Consider the following 13,085-nt stretch of genomic DNA (forward strand, 5'->3'; position numbering starts at 1 on the left):
TCACTCTTATTGCCCAGGCTGAGGTGCAGTGGCGCAATCTCAGCTCACTGCAACCTCTGCCTCCCGGGTTCGAGTGATTCTTCTTACCTCAGCCTCCTGAGTAGCTGGGATTACAGGCATGCGCCACCACGCCTGGCTAATTTTTTATATTTTTAGAGACAGAGTTTCTCCATTTTGGTCAGGCTGGTCTTGAACTCCTGACCTCAGGTGATCTGCCTGCCTCGGCCTCCCAAAGTGTTGGGATTACAGGCATGAGCCACTGCTACCGGCCTTGTTTGTAAATTTCTAATTCTTACTACATCCTTAAAAGATCATAGGTTATGTTATCCACATTTTATATTTGAAGAAATTGACATTTAGCAGTGTTAGTTTTTCTCACACCCACATACCTCCTAGTCTTTAGCTATTCTAGTTCCTTTTACTTTAATATTGATTATAGAATCAACTTTTTGATATCCTCAAAAATCCATTGAGAGTTTGGTTGGGATTTCATTGAACTTATGAATCAATTTGGGGAGAATTAATGTCTTAAGAATATTGAGTTTTCAAATCCATGTACGTAATATAGCTCTTTGTTTATATAAATTGTTATTTTTCCTCAGCAATCTTTTGTAGTATTCTGTGTATATGTCTTGCACATATTTGGTTAAATGTGTTCCTGCATATTTCAGTTTTGGTGGTATTGTAAATATTGTTTTCTTAATTTTAATTTTCAACTCTTCTTTGAAAATTTATAGAACTACATTAGATTTTTATATATTCATTTTAAGGTCTGAGACCTTGATTAACTTACTTTTAATTCTAGAGCATTTATGTGGATTCCTTATGATTTTACATATATTCCTTAAACATACACAGGTTGGTATCCAGCCATAGCCTCAAGGGTTACTCTGTAGATTTCAACTCATTCTTCTCTGAAAATCTTTTTCACAATTTCTAGTCTTCTGGCTCTCCTTGAATAATTATCTCTGTCCCCTCGTTTTTGTGAGAATGCTAGGCTCTATTTGCCTTCTTTCTCCCTCTCCATGGTGTGGAACTTACCTCCTGGCAGAGAGCCTACATGATGTCAGGGCACACCTTATTTCTTTCCTATCAGAGATCACAGTCCTACCATGCCTGTTATTCAATGTCTGAAAATACTGTAGGTGTTTCCTTTTGGTTTTCTAGTTTACAGTGCAATGGTAATTTCAGACCCTGCTAATCACTTATGGCCAGAGCAGAAGTTAAAGTTTTTAAGGTGTACTGTACATTTATGAACCAAGGGAAGGTGGGCAGTTTATTTTAGCTAAAAGAAGGAACATAATCAAAGGTTATAAACAAGGTTGAATCTCCATCCTGGAGAATCAAAATTTAGTAGTTGTGACTTTGTATTAGGAATATCATCATTTTTTTCTTTTTATTCCCTGGCAGACATGCATTAAATGTGTGTTGATTGAGTATCAAAATGGTAGGAAATAGATTAGTTACATGTTGGTGAAACATTATGTTTACATTATGTTTTAGATGCTTACAGATGTACTAAAATTTTAACAGAAATCTTTGCAAATTACTTATTAAATTTTCCTAAAGTGATTTTTAAAAATCTATTTCATTCTCAATTATAACATCTTTACTCAGATTATGAAATGCTTTGAAGCAGTTAACATGGCTTCTTTTTTTTTAATGGCTGTTAAAAACCTGTATGTTTAGGCTTGTTAAACTCTGGTTTTAGAATGACTTTTAAGTGGAAATCAGTGATCAAAAGCAAAGTTCTCACATTTTGTCAATATCTGAATACCAGAAATAGAATGTCAGGCAGTTTCTCATGTTGAAATATTCGATACTAAAAGGATAGCAAAGCTGCTGAATATTTCTACTATTTATCAATTTTTGCCTCGCAGGTTCAAATAATATTTATTTGTAATGGAAATATTTCAATTCATTTAAATCCTGATTATGGAGTAGTTAGTAAATCAAGTTTAAGCCTGACCGTGAGTTGATATAGCCCTTATTTCAGACTGTAGTTTGAACATGTAGACTCTCTGATTATAACTAGGCTAAATTATATAATAATGACTTTATTTTCACTGAACAAAGTTTGCTATTATTTTGATGACAAATTATTTAAGTAATCGTAGTAAAAGTTGCTATTGGCTCTGGTTTTACTTATTTTGCTATATATTATAGACATGATTGATCATTTAATCATACCTTATAGATAAATAAAAGTAAATTATAGAATAACACAGAAATTTTCTGCTAAATTTATACTTTCACTAAGTTTAATAACACCTAGAAATTCTCTGTTAAATTTATACTTTAACTAATTGTAGAATAAAGTATTTTAAGTTAGGCATTTATACTGAGACATTCTATAATATTAACTACTTCATGTTATTTACTCATTTTGATAAATGGAGTGATAATATCCAAAATGGAATAAATTAAGTTTAAATTATTGTTATTCTTTAAAGGAATGATTTAGCTACAGTATGTTTGTCCCACCTTTTAATTCTGAACATTTTCTAACTTACAGAATAGTAAAATGAACTTTTCTATACCCTTCACATTGATCCACCAATTGTTAACATTTCAACACATTTGTGTTCTCTCTTTAAATATATATATGTGTGTATATTTTCCTCAGAATCATTTTGAAGTATTTATTCCTTATTCAAAAAAATAAGCATTGGTACTGTTTTCTGATGTATGATCAAGATTCCAGATGTAGCAGTTATTCTGATAGTGTCCTTGATAGCTGTTTAATTTTATTCTCAGTCCAGGATCCAATAAGAATCACACATTACATGTATTAGTACTGTTTCTTTTCTTTTTTTTTTTTTTTGAGACGGAGTCTCGCTCTGTCGCCCAGGCTGGAGTGCAGTGGCGCAATCTCGGCTCACTGCAAGCTCCGCCTCCCGGGTTTACGCCATTCTCCTGCCTCAGCCTCCCGAGTAGCTGGGACTACAGGCGCACGCCACCTCGCCCGACTAGCTTTTTTTTGAATTTTTTTAGTAGAGACGGGGTTTCACCGTGTTCGCTAGGATGGTCTTGATCTCCTGACCTCGTGATCCGCCCGTCTCGGCCTCCCAAAGTGCTGGGATTACAGGCTTGAGCCACCGCGCCCGGCCTAGTACTGTTTCTTTAACATACTTTCCTCTCATCTTTTTGGTCAAGGCATTTTCTTCTTTTAAGGGTCCAACCCAGTTGATTGTAATATGTGCCACCTTGTGGACTTATTCTCATTATTTTAAGCAGTAATAGTACGTAAGTGACACTGTGTATTTCCCATTGCATCACATCATAAGGTTTATGGCTTTATTGATAATGCTAATTGATAATGATTAAGATAGCATCCCTCAGGTTTCTTGCATAGAACCTTCTTCCCTTTCCCCATTTCATATTTGTATTTTCCTTATCCTGTTCAGTAAACCTAGTTCCCAACAGCATCAACTTTATATTCATTTGCTCTATTCTACAGTACACACAAAATAGTTTAACCAATAACATAACAAATAATAAACTTACTAAGTAAAGTTTATTTGTTGTTTTTGTTCCTTATAATATATTCCATCAAGACTGTATTGTTATAAGAGCATACTGAAAAATTATTTACATTATTTTTTCTATGTACTTATGTTACAATTTGATACCTTCTTTGATTTTTCATTCTTGTTATATTCAACTTCATAATTTGTTTTTCTTCTAATGGAATTCAAAATTCAAATTAAATTTTATTATTTGAAAATGCAAATTTTTCACATTTCAGAAGTCAAATTTGAATGTAATGCTATATTCAGAGAACTCTTCTATTCCTATTCCTCTACTCCTTTCCCAGTCACTCTCATAGAAAATCATTTTTCATTTCTAGTTTATTCTTTCTGTGTTTCTTTTTATAAAATTAGCAAACACAAAATTATATATACATTCTAATGTATGTATATAGTATAGTATCTATACTAAAAGAATATATATGGCTGAGTGAGGTGACTTTCACCTGTAGTCCCGACTACTAAGAAGACTGAGCTGGTAGGATCTGTTGAATTCAGGAGTTCGAGGCAAGAAAATACACACACACACACACACACGTATGTACATACACATACATTCTCTTTTATGTAATAAAAACCATAACATTAACTTTACCATCTTAACCATTTTTAAATGTACCAATTAGTATATGTATGTTGTTACATAGTTGACCTCTAGAACTTTTTCATCTTGCAACACTGAAACTCTGTACCTGCTAAACTCTAATTCTCCGACTTCCCTCCCTCAAGTCCTTGGTAACCAACTTTCTACTTACGTTTCTATGATTTTGACTACTTCAGATACTTCCTATGAATGGAATCATACAATATGTGTCTTTTTTGTGACAGACCTTATTTAACTTAGCAAGTTCTTGATGTTCATCTATGTTGTGGCATGTGACGGGATTTCCTTCTTTTGTTTCTTTATCCTTTAATTGTTGATGGATGTCTGGATTGCTTGTACCTCTTGGCATTTATGAGTATTGCTGCAGTGAACATGGACATGCAAATATCTCTTTGAGATCCTGCTTTGAATTCTTTTGACTGTATACCCAGAATTGAGGTTGCTTGATTGTTTGTTAATTTAATTTCTAATATTTCTTTTAGGAACCTCCATACTGTTTTCGTAGTGGCTGCACCATATTACATTTCCACCAACGCTGCACAAGGGTTCATTCACTTCTCCACATTTTGCCAGCATTTTTTGTTTTCTGTGTTTTCGGTAGTGACCGTCCTCATCAGTGTGAAGTGATATCTCATTGTGGTTTTGATTTCCCTGATGATTACTGATGTTGAACATTTTTTCTTGTGCTTATTGGCCATTTGTATATCATTTTTGGAGAAATGTCTATTCAAATCCTTTGCCCATTTTAAGATCATGTTATTTGTATTTTTATTGTTCATTTAGAAGTTTGTTATATATTCTGGATATTAACTTTTCATTGGATATATGGTTTGGAAATAAGTTGCCTTTTCACTCTGTTGGTTGCCTCCTTTGCCATGCAGAAGTTAAGCTTGATATAATAACGTTTATCTATTCTTGTTTTTGTTGTCTGTGCATTTGTGCGATATTTATGAAATCATTGCTAAATCCAATGTCCTGAAGCTATCCCCCTATGTTTGAAAATAATATATATTATTAAGTTTTATTCTTTTTTAAACAAAGCTTTTATACCTTTGAGACTTGATTTTTTTTAAAGTTAACAAAATATCCTGGAAATTACTTTATATAGATGGAGTGTTCCATAGAGCTTTTCCTTGTTTTCCATTGTTTTGTTGGGGTTTTTGAATGGCTGTGTGGTATTCCATTATATGGTTATATCATAGTTTAATCGACTGATCTTCTACGGGTGGACTTCTAGTTTGTTTCCAACATTTTGCATTACAAATAACATCTCAATACTTACATGTTGTTTTATATTGTGGATGAGTCTCTAGAATTGGGATTGCTGGTCATCAAACTGTTACTATATCTCATTCCTACAGTTTTATCTTTGTTATTTTTTTCCTCTCCTCATCCTTTTACCTCTCAAATATGTATGTATTTCTTTTCTATTCCAAATATTCACGAACAGATTTTATAAAAATTTATCTTGATGTCTTTTGACTTTGTATGTAGATTATTTGTAGGTTATTTTGCTACCTCTTAAGTGTTCAAAACCAAATAGGTGTTAGCTATGGAATCACTAAAGAATATTAGAACCCTCAGGGATTTGAGTTAATTATGAAAGGTAAAAAGTTCAAATCTGTGAAACGTATACATCTTACAAGAAGTCCATTGTCATTAAAATTTATAATAATTACTTTAATGAAAAAATGAGATATTGGTAATTAGAACTATAACACTATTTCTGAATTTTTAGAAGAATTTTTTAGATACGAGCATGTTTTAGTTTAATTTATGTATGAATTACTACAATAAGTATGACAATCATAGTAACAGCCACAGCTAATATATGTTGTTTACTATGTGCTGGGTACCATGCTCAGCAATGCATGTACATTAATTTACATCATTTCAATTAATCCTTAATGACCTTATGAGATGTATTTGTAATTATATCTCCACTTTAAACATGAGTGAAGTGAGAAATGTTAAGTGATATGCTCTAACATGCTCTAACTCATGCAGTTGGTAAGTGGCAGAAGCAAGATTTGAACCCAGACAGTCTGTAATCAAGATGGATTCTGCTCTTTTTATGACAATGCTAGACTTCTTATATTGGGACCCACTATTATTTTCCTATATCAGGCCAGCATTTGTCTTAAGGTCTGTATGATTTTAGCTGCTGAATCCTTAACCACTCTATGTACTTAATTTCTCTCCCCAATGCAGTATAAGATATTACATGGTTGTTATATTAAGTTTTTTTTTTTTTATCGTGATAGCACAGAATTGAAATTCCATTCATAACAGTCACAGTTTCTCACAAAGCATTCTTTTCACATCACTATCCGTGGCAGAATACTGAACTATGTGTACCATTTTTTTGACCCATTAAATTATTTATGTTCCTGTTTTACAGTGGATGATTCAACAGCCACACAAAGCAGCAACATTTTTTGGATGCATTGGGATAGATAAATTTGGGGAAATCCTGAAGAGAAAAGCTGCTGAAGCCCATGTAGATGCTCATTACTATGAGCAGAATGAGCAGCCCACAGGAACTTGTGCTGCATGCATCACTGGTGACAACAGGTCAGTGTAATTCCAAGGGAAGCACTATACTAATTGGCTATTTTAACACTGGTAAAATCTGAATTCCAATGTGAATTTGGAATTTTGACTTTATAATTCCTTTTAATGTTTGATAAATGCTTATTCCTTATATCAGTTTTCCTGTGTTGTTTTTAAATTTACTTTTGTTAAACATGCAGTTGAATTCATGAAGCATGTGGAATAAAAGTTTGAGATTATTTAGTCCAGTCTCTACTTTTTATAATTAGAATCAGAAAAGGCAGATAGCTTGCTCACTGCCTTGTAGCTAATTTGTTGCGAAACTTGAATTAGAAAGAATATTCTTTTCACCATATCCTGAGGTTGGAATATTAGAATGAGAGACAGAGAGAGAGAGAGTGAGTGTGTGTGTGTGTGTGTGTGTGTGTGTGTGTGTGTGTGTGTGTATGTATTTTATGTATATAAAATACAACATTACATTCAGGCTCATATGACTTAGTTATCTAAATGATCATCTAAACCATTTCTGGGAAATAGTAATTCATTCATATTAAATAAACTCAGTCATGGGTATTATATACCACTAACGAAACAACCAAGTATGTTTCTATATACCCTTACTTATTAGAAAAGTATTCTTTATATGAACTTGAAATATCTCTCTCAGGCCCCTCCATGTATTGGTTGATCGTTCCTTTGTTCCCAAATGGAGATACTCCTTCAATGTATTCATGCTTTGCTAACGTTATTACCATATCAGCACAGGCTTTTTTTCCCTTTGCAAGGGAAAAACAAAATAACTGCCCTACCAATTATTATATTGCTGGAATAATCAAAGATGACCTCTTTTTAAATAGTGATTCACTAGAAATTTTGCATTACTTATAGTTGGAAATATGTAGTCTGTCCTCTTCCATTCCCTATCTCCTTTCTTTTCCCATCTTCCCTTCCTTTCTTTTTTCTCTCTTCATCCTCCTTTATTTCCTTCCTCCTCTCCACCACCATCTTGCTCCATTTCTTCTATTTACCCATTTTATTGCTCACTACTTGACCTTCAGCAGAGGTATATTAAGGAATGGACTATTCTGGAGACTGGGGATCAATAAGCACAGTATTTACTGAATAACCAAAATACAGCATTCAAAAATTATTAGGGTATGTAAGGCATTTTCAGACTTTTCCTTTAATTTTGTTTTTTATATACAGGAGAACTTCATGATTTTAAGGTTTCAGTAAACATTGAAATATAGGATTCAGAGATTAAAAACAAAAAACTAAAAGTGTTGAAATATGTTTGTTTAGACCTTTGCCCTTAGTTTTCTCAAGGCCAGCCTTAATCTGTAGGTGCAAAGTTTTACCATTCGTGAGAAGTAGGTCAAATTTTCTTCTGAGATCACTTAGGCTACAGTAATATTACTAAATTGTTTTGGTATGCTAAATTGCTGTCTTAAAGAACAGTTATGGCTGGGTGTGGTGGCTCATGCCTGTAATCCCAGCACTTTGGGAGGCCGAGTCGGGTGGATCACCTGAGGTCAGGAGTTCGAGACCAGCCTGGCCAACATGGTGAAACTCTGTCTCTACTAAAAATACAAAAATTAGCCAGGTGTGCACCTGTAATCCCAGTTACTCGGGAGACTAAGGTAGGAGAATTGCTTGAACCCGGGAGATGGAGTGAGCCGAGATTGTGCTACTGCACTCCACCCTGGGCAACAGAGCAAGATTCTGTCTCAAAACAAAACAAAACAACAACAAAGAAAGAGAGAGAACAGTTATGATAATATAAGATCTCCTAGATGTCAAAAACTTAACTTTTATACTAATTTGATAGTTATAGTGATATTGTTCAGATGATATGGGAATCAAAAATTGGGGAGAAATCTTCAGTATCTAAATCATTATCTAAATTCTGGACGCTAATACAGTTGGATCAATTGTTTTGAATAGGTCCAGTAACCTTTGCTGCCACTATCAAAAACTCAGAAATTGGCCAGGCATGGTGGTCACACCTTGTAATCCTAACACTTTAGGGGGCCAAAGCAGGCTGATCACTTGAGCTCAGGAGTTTAAGACCAGCCTGGGCAACATGGTGAAACTCCATCTCTACAAAAAATACAAAAATTAGTTGGGGATGGTGGCATGTACTTGCGGTCCCAGCTGCTCGAGAGGCTGAGGTGGAAGGATCGCTTGAGCCCCGGAGGTTGAGGCTGCGGTAGACTGGGGTTGTGCCACCCACTGTACTTTAGTCTGGGCAAAAGAGTGAGCCCCTGTCTCAAAAACAAAAAATAAAACAAAAAATTTCAGAAATCGAAGTGTTTGGGTAATTCAGTATCTTTCTTGATCCAGATTCTTCCTCTTCAAAGTCAGAATCAAGTACATTGGGATAATAAGAATACTCATATTTTTCTGGTCAGGTGTGGTGGCTCATGCCTGTCATCCCAGCAGTTTGGGAGGCCAAGGCAGGTGGATCATTTGAGGCCAGGAGTTCGAGACCAGCCTGGCCAACATGATGAAACCCCACCTCTACTAAAAATACAAAAAAAACTAGCCAAGTGTTGTGGCGGGCACTTGTAATCCCAGCTACTTGGGAGACTGAGGCAAGAGAATTGCTTGAACCCGGAGGCAGAGGTTGCAGTGAGCCAAGATGGAGCCATTGCTCTCCAGCCTAGGTGACAAGAACGAAACTCCATCTCAAAAAAATAAAAAAGGAATCTTTTATTTTTCTTTTGGAGAAACTGTAGTTTCCCATCAAAAAGTCATTGTATTATCAAAATAGAGTTTAGTATCTGGTACCAGAAGTGTTTGCTTTTATTTAGTAGCCATTTTGTCAAAATTTTCCTAAAGTCACAATTACTAAAATATTTTTATAAATTAGGTCTAAATTTTCTTAAGTTTGTAATATAGTTATTTTGTATTTGGATATGTTGATGCATATTACTCTTTCCTTCCTTCGTTTACTTGAACATAAACAGATGTATCCTTTAGTAGTAAATTGGCAGATGGATGAGTGGAAAGACATTTTGGAAGAGAATTGAGATTTTGTTTTTTTTAACAGTGTAATCGAACATTTTACCAAAGTCTGAAATGATAAGATTTTTTTTATAAGCTATAACTGTTACAATTTAATAAGAGAAAGAGAAAAATTGGCAAGTAATTTTTTAAATTCTGAAGCAGTATGAGGAAGGAAAGTATTTTTATTATTTTATAATGTAAATAATTATTGTATTTATTTTTAATTAAACAAGCCAAGTGACACTTGTAGCAGGATTTTATTTTTTATTTATTCATTTTTTTGTTTTTTAGAGATGTGATTTTGCCTTGTTGCCCAGGCTAGAGTGCAGGTGGCATGATCATAGCTCATTGCAGCCTCAAACTCCTGGGCTCAAGCAATCCTCCCACCTCAGCTTCCTGAGTCCCTAGGACTATAAGTGTGCACCACTACCCCCAGCTAATTTTGAAAATTATTTTGTAGAGATGGGATCTGGCTGTGTTGCCCAGGCTGACCTGAAATTCCTGGTATCAAGCAATCCTCCCACCTTGGCCTCTGAAAGAGCTGGGATTTCAACTTTGAGCTACTGCACCCACCTGTAGCAAGATTTTAAATGCAGTATCCTGCTTAGATATTCCATCTCTAAAACTGGACCAGTCAAGGGACTTTTCAACTATAGAAAACAATTCTAATTGATTTCAGTCCTTAGAATATAATGGTTTACAAATTAATTCCTCTTAGTGAATATGGTCTACATTTGTAAGCATCTTTTGTGACATTAATTCCATACTTGGCTTTTAAAGCTTTCGATTAAATAGACAATTATAGTATGTTGATATTTATTTTTATCAAGATATTTTTCTACTATAAAAAATGTTTTTAGTTGCATAGATTTCTTTTTATATAATGAGTTAGCTTTATTTCTTAACTGCATTTTGAACTATTAAGGTGTAAAAAGTAGGTCCTATTTTACTATCAAAAGGCAACTTAAATGCCAATTTCTTTCTCAGAATACCAGGTGTTGTTTAGAACAAAAATTATCATAGATGCCTCAGAAAGTTCTCAAAACAAAATTGTATTTATATTTATTTAAAAATCAATAACATCAGTTTTGAAGAATTAATTAAACTGTGAATTGTAAAATTTGCAAAAAATATTGGTAACTATCTATAGAAATATATGCTAAGTTTGGCTATAATATTACATGCTTATTCTTTGGTTGTTTTAGGTCCCTCGTAGCTAATCTTGCCGCTGCCAATTGTTATAAAAAGGAAAAACATCTTGATCTGGAGAAAAACTGGATGTTGGTAGAAAAAGCAAGAGTTTGTTATATAGCAGTAAGTACTTACCTAATTCAAATCTCTGGTACATATTTACATGATGGATTATAGTTGTTGTCTGATATATATTTTAAAGTAATTATCTTTTATTTACCGTGCAAATTATTTACCTATCTCAAAGCATATGTTAGATTCACTATTGTGAGTATAGAACAGAAATAATTATCTTTCTATGGGTAACATAATTTGTATTATTTATCTTCATGTCTACCTATTTTTGGATACATTATGCATAGGTGCTTCCCAACCAAGTGCAGAATTCTATATTAAATCAGTTTCCTAATATATGTTAAAATAATTCTACAAACTTACATCTTACATTTGCAGGCAACTTGCATTGTGCAGAAAAATATTAGTAGTATATATATTTACTGCAAATAGTTTGAGCTGATTTGCCTAAAAAACTTAATTGCTATTTATTCCATAGTAATTACCATGACACCTCTTAATTTAATATTTCAAAAACATTAATCGTGACAAATCTCTTAAATCTGGAAATAAGGGCAGGGTGTTATTTGAATTATTAAGTCTTCTGACATAAAAATAATTGGTTAAGAATTTATTTCTAAAATAGGACTGTACCAAAAATTCTTCTGAATTAATCACCCCATGATTACCTTGTTTTTATTTAATATGTGTTAAATGTGGCTATACACAAATAAGTAGATACCTATGAAAAATTGAAAGCATCTCATATGCGTGTAATATATGGATTTGGTATAACAGCTGCTGCCATTTCACTACCTGAGCTGTGTGAAATAGCTGGTAAGATGCGTAAAAATTGATTATCCTACTAATAGGAACATGTTTATTGAAAATATAATTATTTCTTTCAGTCTAATGTTAATGTGTCCTACAGCATGTTTATGTGCACTGTTCTAGGCTTTACAACATTGTTATTGATTCCTCTGTATACCAAATCCTACCCCTTTATAACTGTCAAATAAATGCTTACATTGAGAAGATTATATAACGGAAAGTTATGCTATCTTTTCTGCCACTATGTGAGAAAAACATTTCAAGGATTAAATATTTTTTCCCCTTTATTATTTCCATTTCATTTTATTTCACAAATTGGTCTCATGTTCATTCCATTTTTCGAATCTTGTTACTATATTTTTTGTAGTGTGATTCTTTAGGGGGGATTTATGTACTATTTCAAACCATCGTACATGTGAAAGTCTGATTTTCAAAAAGCACCATGTTTAGAGTTTGGCATAATTTATGTATATTTGTTGACTATGAACTAAGACAGTGTATTCTGATGAAAAAGTATATTTAACTTGACAATTACAGTCTTCTATGTTTCAGTTTATATTTGTTCAATCCTGAATTGTGAGCCAACTTGCAAACAACTCATAGTTATAATGATTATACAGTATAACACGTCTGGTCAACTTTGGGTGAATGGAACTTTTATGAAAGTATAGGTTCAACTTGCAGACAACTTATAGTTTTAGCATTTATGCACTATATTGTATCTAGCCATATTTGGATGAATGGAGTTTTATAGTAGTGTTAAATATTTATACCTAATGTGCAATTTTGTACAGTGTAAAGTGATCAGCTTTGGTCAAATTAATAAGGCAAATGGGATTATTTTTGACATTTGGGTGGTGTATTCAGCTAGAAGAAATAACAAAATGGATTTCAGTTGTTATCTGTGATGCAGGTGTTAGCTTGTAGCTTCTGTTTCAGCAGTTTCATAAAAAGAATGATCTCTTACATTGTCAGATAAATCTATACTCTTCTCATAGCTTGGCTTATTCCAAAATAGTTCTGAAAATAGTAGATTCATATTGGATACCTGGGATGCTGTATATCCTTAGTGAACATTTAACAAATATTTTCTTGGCGATTAAGATCATAATCGTATTCATTGAAATCTGTGAACTTCCTTTTGAAATATAATGTTATTTCCACAAAGACACTGCAGGTTTTACAAATCTGTAATTCCCTTTGATTTCAAAGCATCCTGAAATGAGATGTAGTCTAGTCTAGTTTTTTCTTAGCATATGGTCAAACCATAAATTAAATGGGCTGCCCCATACTTTCTGGTTCTATGAGGTCAG

At 33.4% G+C, this 13,085-nt stretch overlaps 1 protein-coding gene across 3 annotated transcripts in view; it reads left to right on the plus strand.

Moving 5' to 3' along the window:
* The window catches only part of ADK (adenosine kinase), a 591,886-nt gene that overhangs the window by 246,713 nt on the left and 332,088 nt on the right, over nt 1-13,085 (plus strand). For all 3 annotated transcript variants that reach the window (XM_023204899.2, XM_031936187.1, XM_023204900.1), the window contains exons 5-6: nt 6,536-6,708; nt 10,902-11,010. In XM_023204899.2, coding sequence (XP_023060667.1) covers nt 6,536-6,708; nt 10,902-11,010 — 282 coding nt within the window. The remainder of the gene's footprint in view (nt 1-6,535; nt 6,709-10,901; nt 11,011-13,085) is intronic.

This window comes from Piliocolobus tephrosceles, chromosome 9, assembly GCF_002776525.5.
Source record: "Piliocolobus tephrosceles isolate RC106 chromosome 9, ASM277652v3, whole genome shotgun sequence".
In the NCBI taxonomy this organism is placed as follows: Eukaryota; Metazoa; Chordata; class Mammalia; order Primates; family Cercopithecidae; genus Piliocolobus; species Piliocolobus tephrosceles.